This window comes from Pleurodeles waltl, chromosome 3_1, assembly GCF_031143425.1.
Source record: "Pleurodeles waltl isolate 20211129_DDA chromosome 3_1, aPleWal1.hap1.20221129, whole genome shotgun sequence".
Taxonomy (NCBI): Eukaryota; Metazoa; Chordata; class Amphibia; order Caudata; family Salamandridae; genus Pleurodeles; species Pleurodeles waltl.
The window spans coordinates 926106903-926131611 of NC_090440.1; the positions used below are offsets into that span (position 1 = coordinate 926106903).

The 24709-nt window shown below is 42.1% G+C and overlaps 1 protein-coding gene across 2 annotated transcripts in view; it reads right to left on the minus strand.

Moving 5' to 3' along the window:
* Positions 1 to 1637: 1637 nt before the first annotated feature.
* The window catches only part of MAN1C1 (mannosidase alpha class 1C member 1), a 346263-nt gene continuing 323191 nt past the window's right edge, over positions 1638 to 24709 (minus strand). For both annotated transcript variants that reach the window (XM_069223920.1, XM_069223921.1), the window contains 2 exons: positions 13016 to 13131; positions 1638 to 2310 (listed from right to left, as the gene is read on the minus strand). In XM_069223920.1, coding sequence (XP_069080021.1) covers positions 2187 to 2310; positions 13016 to 13131 — 240 coding nt within the window. In that variant the 3' untranslated portion in view covers positions 1638 to 2186. The remainder of the gene's footprint in view (positions 2311 to 13015; positions 13132 to 24709) is intronic.

The window sequence follows — 24709 nt, forward strand, 5'->3', positions numbered from 1 at the left end:
AAAAGAGCACAGTGCACGGAAAGATAGGACGGGATAAGCTACTCACTAGTGCAATGAGTCAGTCTGAGATGTCTGCAAGAACTCAAACTACTAGGCACACAGTTTGCTCCAGCCCCCAACACCTGATGATAAACAATGATGGAGTACACTAGCCAAACACCATGACAATTTGGAGATCTAGCACTGAGTAAAATGTATGCAGAAACGATTCTTTGAGAAAGTATGTGCACACTGAATGCCTGTGGCATGCATGTATATATTTATGTATATTTCAATTTGTGCATGTATTTATGCATGAAAGTATGTGTATATGAAAGGCTTTCATTATATGTGTATACATGCTTGTAAAAACTTACATTTAGGTGTGCAAACATGAACATAACCCTGTATACATCTACGTGTACATTTGTTTATACATGCATGAACATATTCCTAGAGGTATGCATGTGTATGGTTTCTTGTGACATCATCGGTAAATCAGAATTGATTCATAGTAAAAAATGAACTCTTCTGCTCTAGTTAGCAGGGGCTATCCAATTAATCCGTGAGTATTGCATGAACATTTGCTGATAATCCACTATGTTACCCTATTTTTTAAAATCTTTGCGTTTGTATCCCACAAAACCTAATAATTTGGTGGAGCTACCACACTACGGCAACTGACGTGCTGCACTTTGTGTGGTCAATTTATGCCCCACCATATTCAAACTTCACACGCTGCCACTGTATATAACCCATATTTCACATCGGAACATAAAATATGGAAAATATTTCATGTTTCCATGTGAAATATGGATTTATCATCATAATGAGAGCTCCAAACCACCCTGCAGACCTGGTAAAAAAGAGGAATTATGCAGCACATTATTTGCCAGTAATATTTGTATCTATTTGAGATAGAAACAGTTTTTGTGATATCTGCAAATGATTAAATTATGTGGCAAATGTAGTAAAGCCATAATTATGTGGTAAACGGCGGAGGCACAGAATGGTGTCAGCCCACTTGCCTTCATCGTTGTCAATTGTTTTATCAAAACCTTATTCATGAAAGGTAAACAAATCCTAAATAAACTATTTGGATCATTGCCTGTTGTTAAGCTAACTGTCTCAAAATAAACATTTAATATAAAACATACATGCCAAGTAAACTGTACCCCAACCTCACGGTTGTCACCGGAGCCCCTAGCAACAATTTTGGATTATTACACGGTTACCTGATATGATATCGATTATCTCTCTCGCTGAACATACTGTTTGAATATAATTTCATTCAACACAGGTATTCCACGGGAGGATATACTGGTTTAGAGTTGTTTACTTTTATTTTCATGTATTTGTGCAAAGGCAGAGACATTGGCAGAGACTGAGTTGTGTTATTTCATGTTTAAGTAATATTTCACTCCGTTTCTCCAGCTAAATGGGCTGCCGGGACATCAACTGGTTCAAGTCTGCGGTCCCAGGTGTAGGATCGTACAGCAATGTGACTTCTGTAGGATTAGCTTCAATTCAAGGTTTCAGGAGATGTTTTTGCGATTCAATTGTTTTTCAGGCGAAAAAAAACACCATGTGTCAATATTTTCTGATATTGTTTGACAGGTTTTGAAATTAAATGTTCGACAAAAATCAAAAAAGTGGGCTATAGTGCACATAATTTCTTTTTATATAACTTGCAACACGTAATTTGGTAAAATGGAAATAGAAACGTTTTGCATTGTGGTGCATCTGTAGGGTATTAATGTTCACCAATTCATAAATAATGCCGAAGACAAAATGTAAACGGAAATATTCCCTTTGTTACAAAGTTGGTGCAGTTTAAAAAGCACATTGTTTCAAAATAGTCCATAAATATAACAAAAATTACAACAAAATACAATACAATATAAGAGACAAAATGAATACAAAAACAAAAAAGGAAAAATTAAGCATTCTGACATGATTTCCATCCTTCCACCTACTGGTTTAGAAGTGTACCGAACATTTTGTAAAGAGATTATCACAATAGTTGTGTCCATATTCTTTTTGAATCGCAGCCTTGTCAATTTGCCAGTAATAAAGTTAATATAGATTTCCTTTCAGGAGAAAGGGAGGAGCATCTGTAATTTAACTTTTTTTCAGTCAGAGCACGACGCCTTACGCTGAACGACAATTCCAGAGCAACACCAAAAGCTGGATGGGCACAGAGTAACTCATTGTTCTCTTCTGGTGAATTTAATGTTTGTGTGATTTACAGGGAGCGGATGTCCTTCGGTGTTAAACACCCAGTCTTCCAATGAAATTAGGTCATCCTCAGAGAAAAGTAGATAGAGATACCTGCATACAGAAAGCAGAAAAAATCCATCACCATCATAATTTGCAGTTTCACAAAACTAAGGCTTGCAGTAAAAAAGAAAGCATAATCTATCCCCAGCAAGCTCAGAAGTAGTTAGCAAGGACATTATTAAATAAACATAACGAATTGAGAGCAATACCAAATTCAATTAGGGGTAAGACAAAAACGAAGCTTTCATCTGCAAAAATAATTCAGCTGCTGTGGTAGCATTTCGCTGCAGGCATCCAGCCTTCATCCTGCTTGAGCCTTGACATACGTGGTTGGGCTACATACTGGCATTGATTCGATACTCCTTGAAAATCTAGATCGAGCCAAGCCACACTTCCAAAGTGGTTCTGTTAACATTTGGTGGGTTTTATTGTAGGAATACCCTGATTCAGTCCTACAAGTACTTGCCTTCTTTCAGCACATGCTGAGTATGGGTTTTGTGTGAAATTGTCAGAAAGGTGTTGTTTGCACTGGAGAACATGTCAGTGACCGTCAGGTCTTTTTTAACGTTCACTTTTTTACTCACAAATTCTTCACGCACGTCTTATCTACACCTGGACATCTTTGGAAATGCAGCAGCCTCTCCACAAAAATCTGAAAGACGACTGACAACCATGTTTAAAGCCAAACATGGGTAAATACACTCTTCTAGATACCCTGTATGAAACGTTCCAGTAATTTGAAAATGTTTGATCATCACATCCGGCTAACAGTTAGTGGACGACACTTGGACATCTGGATGATGAGAAACTCCTTTTGGTTCTTTCTCTATCTATCTATGGACAGATCTGAACCTGACCAACTAATGGTGAAATGTACTAGAAGGCGTTCATTTATCTCCCAACATGGTTCTTCCTTCTTTTGTGACATTGTGTGTGAATAAGGTGTTGAAATTCACAGTGTTGTAGGCAATACACAGAACTACGATTGATTGAACTAGTACCTAAACTCTTAACATTATTCTACATCATTTCATTCATGTGCTGAATTTATAATGAGAGTTGAGATTATGACTGCTCTCAATTAACATCACTACCTTTATCATGGGGATGATAATCAAATAGAATTACATTCTAGAAATCATGAAGCTATCCCTACAAACAAAACATTTTATTATTTTGGGCACCCTTATCGCAGGGATGAATATTCTGTAGAATTTAATGAGAGAAGATGTCTAGTTATTCCTACTAATAACATATTATATTACTTTCGCTGACTGTGACTTTGATGGTTTTTTGGTAAAAATGTTTTGCATAAACAAGATGATTGATTTATTATCCCTGAGAAGCAACCATTGCCATGGAACGTTTTGACTGGCTGTTTGTTACAAATTGTTTTTACCAAGTTATGAAAATCAAGATTTATGAAAATTCATTAACAAAAAAACACTTTTTTGTTGAAAAAACCTAACAAGAATCTCACTTGTATTGTTGTCCCCTCAACGAGAACGATTGATGGATTGATTTACTTCTATCATTTCAAGAATGATTGAGTGCTGATTTTGTTCTGCTCATGAAACTGCTGCTTTGACATGTTAGGCACAAGTTGCATCTGCTGAAAACAATACTCATTATATGAAACATATAACAAGCATTGTTAATGCCAATATGGGTGTGGGGAAGCAATACTATGGTACGGGGCACATGGCAACCCAAATATTCCACTGTTCTCCACAACTTTGCACTTATCTCTTCTTAAACTTAGTCCTCTTCCTTCCACAATCTTCATGGTCCTATTAACTTTTTCATTATGCTTAGCTAAATTCACCCCATACACCAGGATGTCTTCCCAGAAACACACAACACCGTCCACTTCTCTGAACAGCTGAAATATGGAGGATGCAGGAGTAAGCCCAAATGGCATGCATCTGTACCTGTACGTACAATGTTGAGTCATGAATGAATGAGTTGAGATGCCTAGAGTTTTGTGCAATTCCACCTTTGATAAGCAGCACCTTTCAATGTCCAGAACATCTCGCTGATGTTACGGAGGGACTGCTGGTTGACCCAAATATTCCAGTTCCAGTCTTTCAGATCGACAAACACCCTCAAAATACTTTTTCACCTTTTGGCCAACAGGACAGGCGCCAGATACTCAGAACTTCAATTGGCCCTATTATTCCCAAGTTACACAAACTCTGCATTTCATCCACCAGCTCTTCAAACTAATCAGCACTCTCTAAGTGGCTTGTGCATGACAGACACAGTGTTCTTTTTCAACACCATCCTATGTTGGAAACACTTGTGGCCTCTCGAACATCACATATGTAATTAATCACCATGATTCTAAATCTGGTTTTTACTTTACAGGAATATTGTGATCTAAAACAATATTCGAATCCCCTTGTGCATCCCAACCTATTAAATTTGTGCCATTCTTTGCAACATATACTGTACCTAACACCACACTCTATTCAAGCTTCATGTCTGCCTAAAATCTATCCAAGACATCACCTTCATGCCTCCATATGCAAACACTTTGACAGTATTTTCTTTAAACACATCACCAACAGCTGCTAACCTATCCTTTGTTGGGGTATAAGGAGATACAGAATCTGCAATCAACTTGACTAGTTTACCATCTATGATGAGAGCACAATAAAGAGGTACTCTTTTCCTATTCTCCATCGTGGCAACCTGGACCACCACACCATCTATTATAGGTTCAGCATCTGATATCATGAGTACTTAACCATCAACATCAACCACAAGAGACTCATTGTGACTGCTGTGAATTTGGTTCACTTTTACTTTAGTTGCATTTCCAGATATACATACACTGGCAAAATGCCTCTTTTTGCACTGAGAAAACATACTTGTGACCAAGCAGGCCACGGTTTACATTTTCTCATGTGTGACTTACTCCGACCAAGAAAACACAGGGCCATATTTATACTTTTTCACGCAAAACTGCGCTAACGCAGTTTTGCGCCCAAAAAATTAGCGCCGGCTAACGCCATTCTAAAGCGCCATGCGGGCGCCGTATTTATTGAATGGCGTTAGCCGGCGTTAGCCGACCGGCGCTGCCAGGTGTGCGTGAAAAAAAACGACGTACACCAGGCAGCGCCGGCGTAGGGAAAAATGGCGTTTGGGCGTCCCAAAATGGGGCAAGTCAGGCTGAGGCAAAAAAATCGTCTTAACCCGATTTGCGCCATTTTTTTTGGGCGCCCAGACGCCATTAACATGACTCCTGTCTTAGCAAAGACAGGAGTCATGCCCCCTTGCCCAATGGCCATGCCCAGGTGACTTATGTCCCCTGGGCATGGTCATTGGGCATAGTGGCATGTAGGGGGCACAAATCAGGCCCCCCTATGGCACAAAAAAAAATTCAAAAAATACTTACCACAACTTACCTTTTCTTCCCTGGGATGGGTCCCTCCATCCTTGGGTGTCCTCCTGGGGTGGGCAAGGGTGGCAGGGGGTGTCCCTGGGGGCAGGGGAGGGCACCTCTGGGCTCATTCTGAGCCGACAGGTCCCTTAACGCCTGCCCTGACCCAGGCGTTAAAAAGAGGCGCAAATGCGGGTTTTTTTGCCCCACCCACTCCCGGGCGTCATTTTTGCCCGGGAGTATAAATACCACGCACATGCCTGGGAGTCATTTTTTAAGACGGGAACGCCTACCTTGCATCTCATTAACGCAAGGAAGGTGTTCACGCCAAAAAATGACGCTAACTCCATGAACTTTGGCGCTAGACGCGTCTAACGCCAAAGTATAAATATGGAGTTAGTTTTGCGTCGAATTTGCGTCGAAAAAAACGACGCAAATTCGGCGCAAACGAAGTATAAATATGCCCCACAGTCTGTTACTACCAGGCACAACACTCCTGTTGTCAATGTGCATTAGATTGCTGTTTGCACTGACTTTGCTGCAAGGCTTAAGGCCATTCACACTTTTTGTATTACATTCTACTATTGTTCATGCTGCTTTAATGTCCCTACTATATGATTCTGAATGGTCATTCTCATTGGTAAACTAAATGCAGTCTCTAAATTGGAGTCCTCAGTGACCAGCAATCACTCCTGAACTTTCTTATTAGTTCATTCAATGAGTTGATCTCTGATAATAACATCTCTTAAATCATGGTAGTTGTACATGGCAGTCTAAGTTTGCAAGTCTGATACAGAATCGTCAATAGTTCTCCTGGTTGTCGTGCACTTTGAAGAAATGTGTGCCTTTCTAATGCTACATTTCTCACAGGGTTAAATCTTTTATTGAGAGTCTTGAATATTTTTTTATGTTCATTGATAACCTCAACAATGTCTCCTTCCTCACCAGACTGTATTCTGACATTCATTATTAGCAACATGACTAGACATGACATTTCTCCACCTAGCTTTCCTCCCACCTTTGGTTAGCCAGAAGTTGCAGCTCATTTATCGTCTGAGCCCAGCGTTTGAAGGCCCGATTATGGGGCAGCTACGCACTCTACAAACCTGATAACATAACACAGCACAGTTTTCTAAATGCTCATTTCTTCTGTCCACAAATTATGTATGAGAAGCTCTTTTCTCTTATTTTCAGTCAAGGCATCACTGTCTACAGCATAAAGATAAACCTCAAATGCCTAACGCCACTGTTGCCAGTTGAGGGGAGGCATACTTGCAAAAGAAAGGTGTGGGCGATGCCACCCCAATCTATAGTGTGAATGAAAACTATTACAAGAAAAAAGTCAAAATTGCTTTTGCCAGGCTCCTACACAGCTTCTCAGTTGGTGCTCAGAGATTTACCCTGTGACATATAGGTAAGCTATCTACTACCCTTCAGATGACAAAGCAGCAAGGCAGCCCCAAGAGAACCCACCAAAATGATCACAAGTGTTCCAGTGGTAATTGTGAGCAAGAAAGTGAACATTGAGATAAACATGGAAGTTAAGTTCCAACTCACTGTCAAGTCTCACTTGAAAACTGCTACTCAGAGATATTCAACATTTTCCTTAACCAAGTGAGTACAATGATGCATGCATGATAAATCTAGAAAGCGTGTATTACATTATTCAGGAATGGCTGCCAAATGATCTGAGGAGATTTCAATACTTGTTGATATTTCCTTTTCCTTTTTTTTTAACACAGGTTGTCCAGCAACGAGAATGCTACAGAGGTGTGTGCGCATAATTGCACAACATGTGGAACAGAGGCATTTTCCATTGGCTGACAGTTATTTTCGAATGGTTGCCTGACAACAAGAGTGTTAATGGTGTGTCAGCATGAGGTGTCAATGGCATGCGTGCATGACACACTGCCTGACATTGCTAACAGGACGTGTGGCTGTGGAGAGATGTCACAGTCACTGTGGGGTACAGGCTAAATTCATGCTTGTAAAGAAGAGCTGGATCCAAATATCAGTGTACTCCCTGTCACTGGGCCTTCAGAGCATTGAGTACAAAGCCAGGCACAAGGGAAGAGTAGGGCCTACAACACAGATAGCGGAGAAAAGAGAAGAGCATCCAGCACAGTTGATAAATAATAACGTAACAGCTCAGGAGCATGGACCACAAGCCCATTACTCGTCGCCAATGAAAAAATGACACAGTTTTCAAGAAAAGGTATCTATTGCTCTAGTATAATGAACCAGCCAGCTTGCCAAAGCAGCGGCAAACAACAATAATGGAATCTTACATTCATCGTCAACAACAGTGGAAATAGAGCATGGCATGGCAAATGGTTCCACAGTATACAAACCCCACAATCCTCCTCAACACTTCTTCCCTGAAGCTCCTTTTCACTGTAAGCATATCCACATTTTTTAAAATGGATCAAATATAGGGGGTCATTCTGACCCTGGCGGTAAATACCGCCAGGGCCGGGGTCGGCGGTAGCACCGCCAACAGGCTGGTGGTGCACCGCCGGGCATTCTGACCGCGGCGGTACAGCCGCGGCCAGAAGCGGAAAGCCGGCGGTGTACCGCCGACTTTCCGCTGCCCATGGGAATCCGCCATGGGGATTCTGGCACCCCATACCGCCATCCAGTTCCTGGCGGTTCACCCGCCAGGAACAGGATGGCGGTATGGGGTGTTGTGGGGCCCCTGGGGGCCCCTGCAGTGCCCATGCCAATGGCATGGGCACTGCAGGGGCCCCCGTAAGAGGGCCCCACAAAGAATTTCAGTGTCTGCTTTGCAGACACTGAAATTCGCAACGGGTGCAACTGCACCCGTCGCACCTTCCCACTCCGCCGGCTCCATTCTGAGCCGGCTTCCTCGTGGGAAGGGTGTTTCCCGCTGGGCTGGCGGGCGGCCTTTTGGCGGTCGCCCGCCAGCCCAGTGGGAAACCCAGAATGACCGCCGCAGCCTTTTGACCGCGGTACGGTCTTCTGGCGGTTCCCGCTTGGCGGGCGGCTCCCGCCGCCCGCCAAGCTTAGAATCAGGGCCATAGTTTCTTTTGCACACACATTCATTCTGAAAATAAAAAAAATTAATTGTACAGACTTTGTAAAAACGTTTACATTCTATAGATTATATCCATTATCTCTACCTCCTTGACTTGACATATATTACCTCTAAGTCAGTTGTGGTGGTCACCAGCGGAATTTACATCTACCTTATGCAACTCTGTCTCTTGGAGTGTTGGCTATATCCGAAGACATGAGTCACAGGTAAAACCTGACTTTCACACGAATGTCTTTCACTCATCCCTACAAATATAAGGCACTAAGGGGCATATTTATACTCCGTTTGCGCCGAATGTGCGTCGTTTTTTTCGCCGCAAATTCGGCGCAAAACTTACGCCATATTTATACTTTGGCGTTAGACGCGTCTAGCGCCAAAGTATGGGCAAATAGCGTCATTTTTTTGCGTGAACGCCTTCCTTGCGTTAATGAGATGCAAGGAAGGCGTTCCCGTCTAAAAAAATGACGCCGACGCAAATGCGTCGTATTTATACTCCCGGGCAAAAATCACGCCCGGGAGTGGTCGGGTCAAAAAACCCCGCTTTTGCGCCACTTTTTAACGCCTGGGTTAGGGTAGGCGTTAAGGGGCCTGTGGGCTCAAAATGAGCCCACAGGTGCCCTCCCCTGCCCCCAGGGACCCCCCCTGCCATCCTTGCCCACCCCAGGAGGACACCCAAGGATGGAGGGACCCATCCCAGGGACATTCAGGTAAGTTCAGGTAAGTATAATTTTTTTTTTTTTTTGGGTGGCATAGGGGGGCCTTATTTGTGCCCCCCTACATGCCACTATGCCCAATGACCATGCCCAGGGGACATAAGTCCCCTGGGCATGGCCATTGGGCAAGGGGGCATGACTCCTGTCTTTACTAAGACAGGAGTCATGTAAATGGCGTCTGGGCGTCGTTAAAAATGGCGCAAATCGGGTTAAGACGATTTTTTAGCGTCAACCTGACTTGCGCCATTTTAAGACGCCCTAACGCCATTTTTCCCAACGCCGGCGCTGCCTGGTGTACGTGGTTTTTTTCCACGCACACCAGGCAGCGCCGGTCTGCTTGCGCCGGCTAACGCCATTCAATAAATACGGCGCCCGCATGGTGCTTCAGAATGGCGTTAGCCGGCGCAAAATTTTTTGACGCTAAACTGCGTTAGCGCAGTTTAGCGTCAAAAAGTATAAATACGGGCCTAAGGCTGTACTTCTCATTTCAATGTTTACTGTGTTACACCCCTGGGTTAAGTGCACATTTTATTTCAGAAATAAAGAAGCAAGTATGTGGGCAAATGTGGAGCCCTGCATTGTTTGCTCAATTACCTCGAGAAGAAACCTTTCATGATAACATTTTTGGATGGTTTTGTAAAAAGGACAAAATAGTTGGAAGGAAGGCGAAAAACTCGCCAAACCATCCTCCACAAACTCCAAATTGGAAGGACCACAAATTCATAGATATGTCAATATGGTTCAATTCTTCATTTATTTACTTACACATGCTTCATATAAACATTGTTTCAGAATAAATCCTTTTCACACACTATATATCATCTCATACAAGTATGGGACAACTCCCACCTGGGATTCACTTTTAATTTACCACCAAATATATGAGTATTCATCTCACACCCTATGGATTTAAAAAAGCAATGCTAAGATTATTTACTAGAAATGAAAAAATGTAAACCATGCTTCAGTTCATCAATCCCCTGTGGCTGAGGCACTCTAGTCTGTATTTCCAATAATCTCTTTTTGAAGAAGCCCTGTTTGCCAAGCTCTTCTAGAAGAGTGTTTTTGTAATTATCAGAAACTAGAAAGTGGAAGTGCAGAGCCGTGGTATGTATTTGAAAAGATAGTAATTGCAGTGGATGTTTTCTGTTTCGTGTTCTCATAACATTGTCAAGGTTTCTTTTGACAGGGTGGATGGTTAGACACACATAACACAATTCAAAAGGACACTTCCCTAAATAAATCACACGCAGTGAGTCAGACATGTCAAAGCCCTTCAAAGCGACACATAGCCTTTGTGGGTTTTAACAGTTAAGGTGGCTGCTATCCATATCATAGCTGGCCTTTGTTTTTTTAAGTCTACGCCCTTGATGCATATGTCTCTTCTTGCATATGTACACTTGTGGCGTTTAAATGGCTGCTGTGCCAGTAAATTCTGCACTGCTGCTGTCATGCCATAGGGGTGTATACAAGCAGCTGACACTTCTACTTCTCATATTTTACCTTATGGGTCTATCTGTAGGTCTGCACTGTTGTTTTTTCATGGGGCAAACCTGACCCAAGTGTTTTACAACAAAACCAGACAACACCACACATGTCCTATTTTTTGGCATAGGTAGAGTAAGCGATTTGGCAAGAAAAACACATTGCTGAGCTGAGGTCGGGATTCAAACCTAGCTCCTCATGTTTCAGAGTTGGCACCTCCGGTCACTAGGGCACATCTCTCATGCTGTACCTCTTCGGTGGGTTAACAAAGCTTTCAGTGATGTTACCTATGCACTCCCAGTTGTGTTTTAGGATTTTTTTGTATTTATTGTTAGAAACTTTGGAGGGTTGTGTGTCTTACAGAGCTATTTCGAATATTTTACCTCTTGTGTGAGCTTTGTGTCTAGTGCTTCAGCATGTGTTGAACACATGGGGGTACGAGAGAAGACGACAAGAGAGTAAGCAAGTGTGCATCAGGCGCAGGTCTACACTGTGCTGTAACAGCTCTAAATTCAGCGTTCTATGTTGCTGCCCATGCCGCACTAATTCTGTGTATGAAAGTAGCGTGCGCCGCCTCTGCCTACACTTTACCAGTTCTTTTTGACATGCATGCTCTACCAAAGCAGGCGTGATAGTGATACAATTCCTTTCAGAAACTGCCTTGTGAGAGAGACTAGACACCCTTCAACTCTGTAGTAAAGATGTTTTGAACCATAATCCATACTGATCCTGAACATTTTAAAATACATTTCCCACAAGGTCTCAAGCAAATCCTTAGAGTGTAGCCCACTGTAAAGTCATCTTTCAACACTTTAGGTCTCACCTACTAAAACGCACATGCACTGTCTCTGTTATGAGATGTATTGTTAGCTTATCGTGGGCTTAGAGCCCACCGATTGCTTACCTCTTGTTGGCTTCATTGCCATTCTCATTTACTTGGTTCTTACTCATTATCTGTAGTTCTTCTTCTTGTCTTTGTCCCACCTCTGGAGCACGGACCCATTACTGTGCCCTTACACTGCTCCCATTTTCAGGTGCTACATTTTCTTTTTGTTTAAGCACTCTACAAGAGTGCATGTGTTTTCCAGCTATCTTTCTAGTCTGCTCTCTTCCCCATCCATGCTGGTCTCTCGCCTGTGTGCTTCTCTTTTGCCCCTCTCAGTAATGTTCTTGCCCTTGTGTTCCTCCACCGCGTGTTGCTTTCTTGCCCTTGTGGTCCTACCCTTCCCAGATACAGATGGTCCTGCTCTCTCGCCTGTTTGCTTTTCTCCTCATGTCCACTGTGCTCCAAGTTGCTCTCCCTGTTGGCCGTTTGCTCCCACCTGGAATCCCTCTTGATTCCCACCACCAGCATCCTCCATGTTGGTTCCAGACCCCTTTGTTGTTTCATCTCTCACTGGACATGTTGTTTGTTCCTACCCTCTGTGTCCCCATGTTGCTTCAGTGTCCCCTGCTGCTTCCCACCACCAACATTCCCCAAAAAGCTTTTTTCAGTTTTCTTATTATTAATTGTCAATCCGAGTTGCATCAGCAAACAAAAAGAAAAAATTGGGCAAATCATTTTGTAGGCATCTGCGTGCGTGGTGCGCACACCTACACAATGAACTATTGGCCTTTTTAATATAGCCACGCAGCACAGATTTGGGGAAGCTGTACAGCATAGCTAAAAATCATTGACAAAACCTATAGGTCCCAAAGGGGAGACCTATAGGCTTTGCCAGTGCTTGTTGAACAATGCTTCTGCTCAATTGTGCTTTAAAATGAACAGTTCATCTTGGGGGAAGAAACCCTGCATCCCCCTGTAGGTTGTCATGTGATTCTATTTAATTTTTATGCATGTTACTAACTGTTTGCTGTACTATGCCCAAAAATATTTGAGTAATCGCAGAACACCAGGATTTGTTGGGCTATATTCACAATAATAGCAAGCATGATGGTGACTGAGGCCAGGGATTTCTACAATTTGTAACACATAAAATAAGTGAAAGATTATTTGAAGCTAAGATTTAAGAAATGATCTGTTCCAATAGACTTTAAAAAACATTTCCTTAATGAGATCGTTTTTTACAGACAGACTTGGCATCCCACAATAAATTATTTTGCGAAAAGTGCACTTACTTTAGTGTTTCTGCTAGAAAAAAACTCTGTTGAACATTATCATGGTTCGGCGTAGTAGTGTAAACATCTCGGATTCCGGAAAACCCCGTTTCCACCATACAATACTTTTCCAGTGCCTATAAAAGCAAAAAGCATTGAAACGTGAAGTTTAATGTCATCTTATATAAAAGGGCTGGATCAGCATTCAGTGTGAATCGCACGGGGCAGTTTTTATGCAATTATCTTCTTAGGAAGCCAAAAACCTTATAATGCATGTTCAGGGCTGTTATATGATGCCAAATAACTCATATCTGCTAAGTCCTTTTGTTTTTCAGGAGGAGGACACTAAGGGGGTCATTCTAATATACCGCCGCCCGCCAAGCAGGAACCGCCAGAAGACCGTACCACGGTCAAAAGACCGCGGCGGTCATTCTGAGTTTCCCGCTGGGCTGGCAGGCGACCGCCAGAAGGCCGCCCGCCCGCCCAGCGGGAAACCCCCTTCCACGAGGATGCCGGCTCCGTGGAAAGGGTGCGACGGGTGCAGTTGCACCCGTCGCGATTTTCAGTGTCTGCTATGCAGACACTGAAAATCTTTGTGGGGCCCTGTTAGGGGGCCCCACGACACCCGTTCCCGCCAGCCAGGTTCTGGCGGTCAAAACTGCCAGAACCAGGCTGGCGGGAAGGGGGTCGGAATCCCCATGGCGGTGCTGCCTGCAGCGCCGCCATGGAGGATTCTTCAGGCCAGGGGAAAACCGGCGGGAAACCGCCGGTTTCCCTTTTCTGACCGCGGCTTTACCGCAGCGGTCAGAATTGGCCTGGATGCACCGCCAGCCTGTTGGCGGTGCATCCGCGGTCCCCGGCCCTGGCGGTCTATGACCGCCAGGGTCGGAATGACCCCCTAAGTGATGAATATTTATCATTGCTACTTTTTGTTCTGATATTGTTCATAAATAGTGACTAATACTGAAAGTGGCTTCAAGGTGCATTAAATGATACACAAATAGTGAAATTACACAAGAAAAAAAATATATACACTTGCCGTGTGTGAGTTGTTTCAAAGTCCAACTGGAGGTGCTTGTGGAAAGGCATTCCGAGTACTGTGGAGAGGCATTTGGGCCCTGATTTATACTTTTTGGTGCAAAACTGCACTAACGCAGTTTTACACCAAAAAGTTTAGCACCGGCTTGCACCATTTCTGTGCACCAGCCGGGCACCAAATGTATGGAATGGTGCAAGCCGCTGCAAAGGGTAGGTTAGCGTCACAAAAAATGACGTTAGTCGGGTGGGGCTGGCAGTATAGAAGAAGGGGGTTTTGCACCAAAAAATGACATTAGACATGCTAGAGTAAAAAAAAAAAAGAAATCACTCTAACCTGCCTGGAATCATTTCCTGACCCAAAACCATCCATATCACATGACTCTAGTCTTAGAAGAGACAGGAGTCATGCCCTCCACCCTATGGCCATTGCACCCAGTACCATGTAGGGAGGCCCATTTCTGGCCCCCAATGGCAAAAAATACTTACCTGTACTTACCTATACTTACCTGGGATGGGGTCCCCCAAACTCCGTTGTCCCTCTGGTGTGGGCTGGGGTGTTCCTGGGGCCTGGGGAGGGCACCTGTGGGCTTATTCCATATGTTCCACCATGAAAATAGCCCCACAAGTCCCCTAACACCTGCCCTGACCCAGGCATTGAAAAATGGTGCAGAGCAAACTTTGCACCATTTTTTGACCCCTCCTCCATCCCGTGCGTGATTTTAGCACGAGAGGATAAATATGGCGCTAAGGCCATAGAGTCATTTTTTGCACGGGAACGCCTACTTTGCATCTCATTGACGCAAAGTAGGTTTCCACATCCAAAAAATTACTTTAACTCCATAACTTTGGTGCTAGACGGGCCAAAGTATAAATATGGAGTTAGTTTTGCACTGAATTTGCGTAAACAAAAGATGCAAATTCGGCACAAAACAAGTTTAAATATGCCTCTTGGTATGCTGGAGGAATGCCATAAAGGTGCGAAAACAGTGAAGAGGGACTAGAATATGAATTAATGTAGCAACCCTAAAAATGGACTACAATACTGGAGAAGTACTACGAACAACAAAGAAGAAGGACTAAAAATGCATCCTAGCCAGCTCATTGCCACAGAAAGAGGACATTGTTGCAGGAATTTAAGTACTTCAATATAGACAACGGTGGCTACTTTTATTGTGGTACTTTATTTTGTTACCATTGACAAGAGTGACCACTTTTATTGTGTTAAATTATTTTGTTACCATTTAGGATGATGACCACTTTTATTGTATCTATCAGTTGTGTTATCAATGTATCAGTGTTCTACTACTACTATGGCAATATAAGCAATAGCTGCTGCTCCCATGTTTTTGCACGATCCAGGGTCCAATGCAATGATATGGGAGGACTACAAGGAATCATTTGAAACATATTTAGAGGCTATAGGAGGGGATGTGCTACCAGCAAAAAAGAAATTAGCCTTACAAAAACACAGTCTTGGAGAAGAGGTAAGAAAAGTTCTTAAAACTTTACCTGTACCACAAGATGGGGAGAATGAAACAGGGGATGGGTCAGAGGTTGAGGAAGGTCCTGAAGACGAATATGCAATGGCCATGAAACCAGTAGAATGAAACTTGGCAAGAAATTGAGCATTGTGGTAGAACACCACAAGTTTTTTTTTCACATGCTCAGCACCAGGGGAAACAATAGAGCAGTATGTAGCTCCTTTAAGGATGTTGTCTTTAGCTTGGCAATGTAGGGCCGTTCAGAAGTACTGGACCAAGTGACTGCTCAAATACAAAGAGCTGTAGTGATAACTTTTGCACAGATCCCCAAGTATCTGCAATGTAGGGCCGTTCAGAAGTACTGGACGCAAGTGACTGTTCAAATACAAAGAGCTGTAGTGATAACGTTTGCACAGATTCCCTAGTGCTGCCTCCTTGGTAATACCCGACACCCAAAGGACAGGAAAATGGAGTACAAGTTCTTGCACCTGTCTTTAGTCTTGGCTGCGCGAAGGGTAGTCATAATGTGGGTGGGTCAAAGAGCCCAGCGTTTCCGTCTGCTGGCCCAGTGGGAAACAGCCCACAACATTGACGATTTGCTCATATTTGAGCCGGAAGCAATGTTGCTGTGCGTAGGGTGCCCCTGCACCCGATCCCGGCCACGTAAAAGCTGGCGGGGGTTGTAATCCCCAGGGTGGCACTGCACGCAGTGCTGCCTTGGCCGATTAGGAACACCAGCACTGCCAGTCCCTCCAGTGGAGGGAAACTGGCAGTGCTGGGGGTCCGACCGTGGCAGAATAGCCACAGTCATAATGTGGTCAGGCCGCCACCGTGAGCCTGGCAGTCCTTGGACCGCCAGACCCGTAGTAAGGGCCTCAATATTGCGGTATTGTTTATGATAAAACTGAAAATAAAGGTTTAAAAAAGAACGGATGTTGTCAGCTTCTTTTACGTGTGAGAACTTACAAGAAGAAATTATAAGGGACCAAATGATAAACAGAACAACTAACCTTAGAATTCAAGAAAAGTTGTTGCAGATGAAAAATCCTTCTTTGGAATAAACCATAACTATAGCACATTGCATTGAGAATATTTCTAGTTATGAAAAGAGTTAAGTGGAGATTTAGACAAAACAAAATCAGATGAAAGTGATGTGAATGTGGTGTAGAAAGGTGATCTCAAAAAGGATAGGCAAAAAGGGTGGAGATCAAATAAGGAATATCAAAAGGATGTGCCTAGTATATATTGTTATAGATGTGGAATATAAAGGAAGAGGCATACCATCCTCCGAAGTGTGAGACTGAGGTCAATGGAAGGGAGGGAACCATGTGGGTGGATTCATGCTCCCCACGCACTTTCATCGACAAGACGATATGGATGAGTTTGAGCAAGACAAGAAAGTTTATTCTGAGTGAAGTAGAACTATAATGATATTTTGGAGTTAAACTTGCTGTGCTGGGATATTTTATAGCAGATTTAATACATAAAGGTAGAAGTGCACGAGGCAGAGTGTATGTTGTTGAAAAAGGAAAAACTTTGCTAGGATGTAGAGAACAGCAAGCTTTGGGAATCAAATTAGACCCGAACCATCCTGATTAGGTTTTGCTAACTACTGTATCTGATATAGAGAAGTGGAAGAATTAGTTCTCTAAATTGTTCTCTCGGAAAATGGATGTTTGAAGAAATTCCAACATCGAATCATTCTTAAGAAGGGTGCAGTGCCAAGGGTGCATAAAGTTAGGAACATGTCTTTGGCTTTTGAGGGAGCAGTTAACTGAAGAACTGAATCATTCATGCAAAGAAGGAACCATTGAGCCAATTGAGGCATCTGAATGGCTGAGTCCAATAGTTCTAGCAAAGAAGGCAAATGGGAAAATTCATATGTGCATTGATCTTTGTGATGTAAATGAAAACATTCAGGTGGATAGGCATCCTCTTCCAAAAATCAGTTAGGTGCTGATGAATGTGAGAAATTAAAATCATTTTACCTCATCAGATCTTTCTAGCACTTATCATCAAGTGCAACTGCATCCAGAATCCAGGCACATAATGTTGTTCATTACACCTGAAGGTGCATATGAATTTAAACGTATGCCCTTCGGTTGCGCCTCGGCATATGTTGTGTTTCAGACAGTCATGGAAAGTGTGTTACAGGGATTTTCTATGGTGTTAGTGTTTCAGGATCATATTTTGGCGTGGGGAGAGAGTAAAGACCATCATGATGAAGTGTTGTGGAAAATGTTGAAAATGCTGGGTTATCGGTGGAATTGGACAAGTGTAAGTTTCAGAGAGAAGAAGTGCAGTATTTAGGGCACCCTATTGCCCAATAAAGGAATTGAACACAAATTGAAGTTGATGGACGCGGTTGAGAATGCTGGGACACCAAAGTACAAAGAGTAGTTAAGATGTTTCCTGGGCCTTGCAGAATATTACTCCAAGTTTGTGGAGCATTTTTCTGACACGGCACATGTGTTGTGTATGTTGTTAAAAAATGAGCAACATTTGAATGGTCACAAAGATGTCAGTATGCATTCAAAAATATAAAAGTGGCAATAGTTATTGCCAATTTACTGGTGCCTTCTGATCCAGCAAGAAGGTCCATGGTGGTAATGGAAGCTAGCTATTATGGACTGGGCGTGATTCCAATGTAAGAACATGAAGGAAAAGAACAAGTAGTCGCATTTGCTTCAAAGACCGTGAAGGGGGCAAAAGTCTTGTATTCTGTCATTGAAAAAGAGGCTTTAGCGTGTTGGTGGGAGTACAGTATTCCAGAAACATTTATATATGGAACCCAGTTTGAATTGAGGACCCATCATCGCCCACTGAATTACTTATTTACCACAAAAGGTGCTGGGAAAGCTACACCTCATATAGCAAAGTGGTTATATAGGCTGCAGGAATATACATTCAGTGTTAAATATGTACCTAGACACAATAATGTGAATGCAGATTGCATGGCCTGGTTTCCTTTGCATAGTGATTCTTGCAGCATTAAGGATGACTGGTTGGTAGTGGAAATGTACCTTTCTTGCAAGGGAGCCATATGGAAGGACACGTGGTTGAGTGAGCTAGCAAAGGATACCATTGTGAAATTGCTCATTGAAAAACTGCCAGATCGAACAAGTTTGACTCAGGAAGAAACTTAAAAGTTAAGTGAGTATTTACCTGTATGGGAAGAATTATGAGTGGTGGAACGCATAGTCAGGAGATGTGACCGATTAGTAGCACACATTACACTGCACCACAGGCTGTTAGAGTTGTTACCTTAGGAATATGAAGGAATTTCTGCAATGAAAAGGAAGGTCCAGAATGACTTCTGGTGGCCAGGTATGGATAAGCCGATAGAGAGGTATGTCTGAAATTGTGAACCATGTGTATGCAGTGACAAAAATCACAATGTGACAGAGATGCCTATTACTCAGATGACATTTCCCGAAAGACCTTGGGGATGGGTTGATTGATATTTGTGGGCCTTTTGATTGTTTGAGTTCTGAGAGTAGATTTATGTTGGTTTTAATAGATTATTACTTAAAATGGCCTAATGTAGCTTTTGTGAGAGATATCAAATCTCATTTTGTGAAGACATTTTCAGGAAGGAAGGATGTCTGAAAGTAGTTGTGTCAGATAATGGGCTACAATTCGCCAATGAATAATTTGAATCATTTCACAAACAGGAGGGAATTAAACATTTCAGAACTACACTGTATAATCCCCGGGAAAATGGCTTAGTCAAGAGATTTAACTGAGTTCTGGGTGAATGCAATCAATTGTCTTTGAGAAGAGGTTTGAATTGGAGAAAGAAAATAAGAAACTTGTGAAGGAATTACAAAACTACTCTTTAATCTGTGATGAAAGAGACTCCATTTCTTTAGTTAAAAGGGAGAGTAGCGTGCACTGTGGTTGCTCCTGCATGGATGAGTGGAATGAATACTAGGAGTTTGAACATGCATATTTTCTTTAATATCCCCAGATACAATTACATGCTCATTTTTTGATAGAAAAGTTGTGTGAATCTATATCTTTCACTTCACAAAAAGGGACCACTTCTTGAGAAGTTGTATAGCTAATTGTGTGATAATTTAAGCAACTTCTGCAACCTGCAGCTTAAATGAGAGCTGGTCATCAAAAATCACTACCCAAATTCCTGAGTCTTTCCACAGTTCAAGAAGCTAGGACCCACCTCTGCGGTGAAACCATCTGACCTGCATGCCAATGATAAATAGAGCCCAGGCAAGCAGCCACCTGTTCGCCACTGTTATTTTAATTTGTAGAGGTAATTCCGCCAAGTAGATGCTCAATGCAGGATGTTAACATTTTAGGGTCTTTTGTGTGTGGAAGGCAGCACAGTCCATATATGATAGATCACCCGTTAGATGATGGATTCTGAGGTGTGCACTTGATTCAACAAGTGAGCAAGGCAATTGCAACCAGGCCACACTTTAATTATGCAGCGCTACAGGAGAAAACTATGCAAAATGGGTGGTTGAATTGTAAGACATACACAGAGCACAGAGCATGACTGTACATCTGTAGGCATTTGAAGAACCATGTTCTGTGGCAATATTATCTTTCTTTTAACAGTTGAATTTGATTGAGATTTTTCCTAAAGCACATTTCAATATTATGCAGCAAATTGATAAATACATTACTAAGGGAATTTAGAAAGGTTAATACACTGATTTAATTTATAGAGCAAGAGAGGAACTTAGATGCAAAACATGACTCGGTGCTTAGAAAATACATAGGATTGATTAACGGAAAAAAACACTAACTCCATGCATTCAGCAACTACAATGCAAAGTTTTTATTCTCCAATTATTATGAGTTTTCTTTGATAGTCAGGAGCACCGTTTAGAAACCAGACCTCTGCAACTCCTTTCTGTCTACGAGTTTTCATTTTTTGTAAAACGTCTAAAATTGAATAAAATTGACCATTTTAAATTATTAAAATCCACTAAACACAAATATATTGTAATATCTGAAATTTTCATTTTCTGCTCAGAAACCTGTCATCATTTGTTATTTTTATTTATTTAGTTTAAAAGTATGGTTATTGTCTGGGGGGCATTTTGAAGTTAGGGTCATACAAATAAAACAGGACAAGAGAACAACAGGACCAGTAAGAGAGAAAGAGTAACATGGTAGCAAAAACATAGCAGAATAGTTAGGTTTTTGGTGTTTTCCTGAAGGCGTCAAAGTCATTGGTTAAGTTTATGGAATGGGAAGCTTTTTCCACAGATGTGAACCCGAAATCTGAAGGTTTTTCCACCCACAGTGATCTCTTAAAATGCAAGACCAAGTGAGCCCGAGCGTAAGGACGAGAAGTGGCCTAAAAAAGTGATAATGATGGACAGAAATTTGGTGCCAGTACAGTGAAGTGACTGCAACTTTTCCTTGAAATTAATTCTTTGAAAGACAGGCAACCAACGCAGCATTTTGCAAGATGTGGTCAACTCTGCAGAGACCAAAAATTGTCATTGCCATATATGCTGCAGCTTTTTTAGCTGGAACATAGGCTATTCTAGGTAAATGTTATTTGCATAATCTTGCCAAGATAGAAAGAGGGCACAGACTACCAATAGATGAGATTCTTATGGGATGAATGAGAGAACATTTCTTAGAGCCTTTAAAGATGAAATACAGTTCGACCACAACACCGAATCTGGTCCTAGAGCACAAGGTTCTGTTTTTTTACTGAGTTTGGCAGTGTGGGCAGGCGCCCATCCAGTATGGCTAAAATGTCTTCACCATCTGCTGACCTCCAATCAGCAGGAGTTCGGGCTCATTTCCACTGGGTTTTAGGAAATTGTGTGCCAACCAGTTCAAGACAGAGAGCAAACAATCCCCGAGGAAAATAATGTTACTGGGCATATGATTCTCGTACTTTATCTGTCTATTCTGTCTAGTGCCTTGCAATCTAAAGGGCCTAATCAAAAAAATTGAACACCTGCAGAGCTGATATAAAAATGGCACTGCTGCAACATGATTGGTCAGGTTGGAATTGTCCATTGTGTCAAAAGCCGTCAAGCAATCAAGGAGGAGACCTGAATGAAAGCCCTGATCATCAAACATGGCCAATAGAACTGACTGTATTAAGGCTAGGGTGTCACCCCACCTAAGAACAATCCAGAAAAACTGCTGATTCCAACATGCATGACAGGTAGTGTGCCAGATGTTGCTCAATCATACTAGTGAAGGGCAATACACCTATAGTTCTGCTAGTTACTATGATCGAGCTCTATTGTTTTGATAGAAATGATGTTACTGTGCTGTTTGTGCATTGGAGAGATTCAAAACTAACTTGTAATAAAATAGAGCTTCTAGATCTCACCGATCACCGATAAAATAGAGTTCTAGATCTCACCGAGAACTAGGACAGAAAATCGGTTAGCAATCTGGGCATTCATATTGGCTCTAGTCTGGATCTTGACACCCTGGTTGCTAATATATATTAGAACATTGGAATGCTGGGGGCTCCATTGAAAACAATGGAGTGCTGCGGGCTTTTACTGGCCGGTAAAAGCCCGCAGCGCCAACATTCCAATGTTCGCTTTGTTCACAGCAACAGCTGTGAACAAAGCCTCACGGAGCCCGAGGGGATTTTAATCCCCTCGGGCTCCGTGAACATTTTTTTTTTTAATAGAACATTCTGCCCTGAGTGGCAGAATGTTCTAATAGCCTTAGAACCCGCCGTAGCGGGCTCTACCAGCTATTAAAGTCCCTCTCCCTTGTTAAATGCCCTCGCCTTTGGCTCGGGCATTTAACGCGGGGAGCGGGCCTTTAATAGCCGGTAGAGCCCGCTACGGCGGGTTCTAAGGCTATATAAGACACATTTTACCATTCCTTTAGGGGAGCTTTATAATTCTCATGACCAACACACTCATTTTATCCAGGATTGAAAACAAAAAACTCTATATTCTTCGCTACTGCAAAATAAAACAGAATACTTGTCTTCAACTAGTACAAAGTGCTCTGGAATGTTGTTTGCTCTAAAATCAATTCTGTAGTGGAAGCCAAAAGGAGCCTTCAGTGGCTACACATAGACAGAAGAATCATATTTAAAGACATGTTCATAGTGTAGTGGATAATTTACACTAATTCAACAGAATTTACAACCATTAAAATCACACTGTACAGTCTCACCTAGAAACGTAAAGACAAATTGTATCATCCACAAATACCAAAAATATGTATCACAACTTTTAGTGATAGAGCTTTTTCGATGCCATTTGCTAAGCTCAGAAATCTTCCTTTCGCTTAGAAAAGCAATTAAAATATTTTATTTAATTAATTAACCGAATCTTACTTGACAGTAGATACTCCATGGTAGTGCGATTAAACCACTAGTTTGATGTGCGTTACACTTTGCAACAAAACACTACCCATAACCATAACATAATCTTCTTCAGGTGATGCACTATTTGTCTCCCTCAGTGGGTAGATGATAGCTGAGGTTGGTGCTAGGAAAACAGAGCTAGATATTGGGTCATTGTGAGATCCATGTTCAGTTTTAAACAAGGCAGAGAAGACTTTGTCCATGGATCACCAAAAAGTCAGTGGCTCTCCTAGTACAGGCGACAAGATGGGGTGTTGGTGTTCCCAGTCAAAAGTCTCATAAATGGAATAAACTTGATTTGGAAATCCCTAGGTAGATGATTATAGAGTCCAAGCAAAAGTATGATACTTTGGGAGCAGCAGGAAGGCGATAGAAAGAAGCTCACTGCTGACAACCCAGCAACTTACCATCAACCTCTCAAAAGCTAAATTATGGATAGTAACACTAGAAAACAGTTATCCAGAAACTGCTAAGCATATTTTATGTGGATAACCGGATAGAGATTCATATGATCTGCCCACTTTTTGTGATCTATATCAATGTATCAGATCAATCAATTAATCAAACACAGGAAGGTCTGAATAATTCAATTAACAGGTAACAGGTGGACATAAAAATACTGGAATACCAGTACCTGCATATGTCTGTGTTATCTATGAGAAATTTCATATAGGGATCCAAGAACAGTATGTAAATCAACACATTATAGGGCAACATGGGTCAGATGGTGTTTATGTGACAGATGTTTAATTATTAATGTTATTAATTATACTGTGCATAAATGTGTGTGTATGTACGAGAACTATAAGTAGGTCTACTAATAATGAAAAAGCTACGATTTTAAAACCGAAAAACTGAAATTCAGTAGATATACATAACTAACATCAGTATATCTTGTGTGCACCGCCATAGATTTGATATGCCACCAGTGATGTAATATGTGCAGTCAGAAGCAGTGTATCATAGCAGTGCAAGTTATACTAATGTCGTTTATGTATCCCTGATGAATTTCAGTGTGTTTCTTGTTTTAGTAGGTTTTTATTATTAGAAGACCTGCATGTAACTCCTTTGCTTTTTTCAGTGGCTTTCTAAGGTTTTTTTAACATACGTTAAAATCTTACTACGTACCTACATATAACTCCACTTTAACCTTTGTTTTTTCATGGAACTTCTAGGTTTCTTAAAGAAAGTAAAGTAATATCTCACATCTGTAGTCATCCCTCAGCCATGCATGGCCTTCGCCCTTGTGTCCAACCCCCTCAGGAGGTCAACCCCCCCACTAGTGGGCAATCACCCACTTGTCCCTAATACACGTTCTTCCTTTTTTTATTTCTTTTTTGTCACCCCTGTACTCCAGCAGGAGTACAGAGGTCCACGTTAGCTCCCACAAGAGCCCTAAAGGAGCACAGGGGGCTACGCTGGGTCCTGTGGATCTCTTGTGGGAGCTGTTGGAATCACCTGCTAAAACCTGGCAAGACAGATGGGCAAAAAATACAAATGATTTTTACTTTGGGGGACAAGGTGGTGAGGATACCCCTACCCCAGTAGTTCCCCAACTTTTTGGACATGAGGCTCCCTTGACCAATTGGCCATTGCCCACGGCTCCCTATTACATTACTTTTTTTTGGCAAGAGGAGGGGAGAGTGGTGGAGGGGAGGATTGTAAGCCCGGCTTCAGTAGTAGCTCCATTTTAATTTCTGAAAATAATTGAGATGAAGGTATGAAGAATAGTGCGTGAAATGCAAGGATATGTCTCCTCTTTCCTTTCACATATTTATGTGCCATCGGGCCATGCAGTGAACTGCATTTGTTTGATCTGTGTGCACGCTCATCCTGGAGCTGGACATATGCAACCATAGC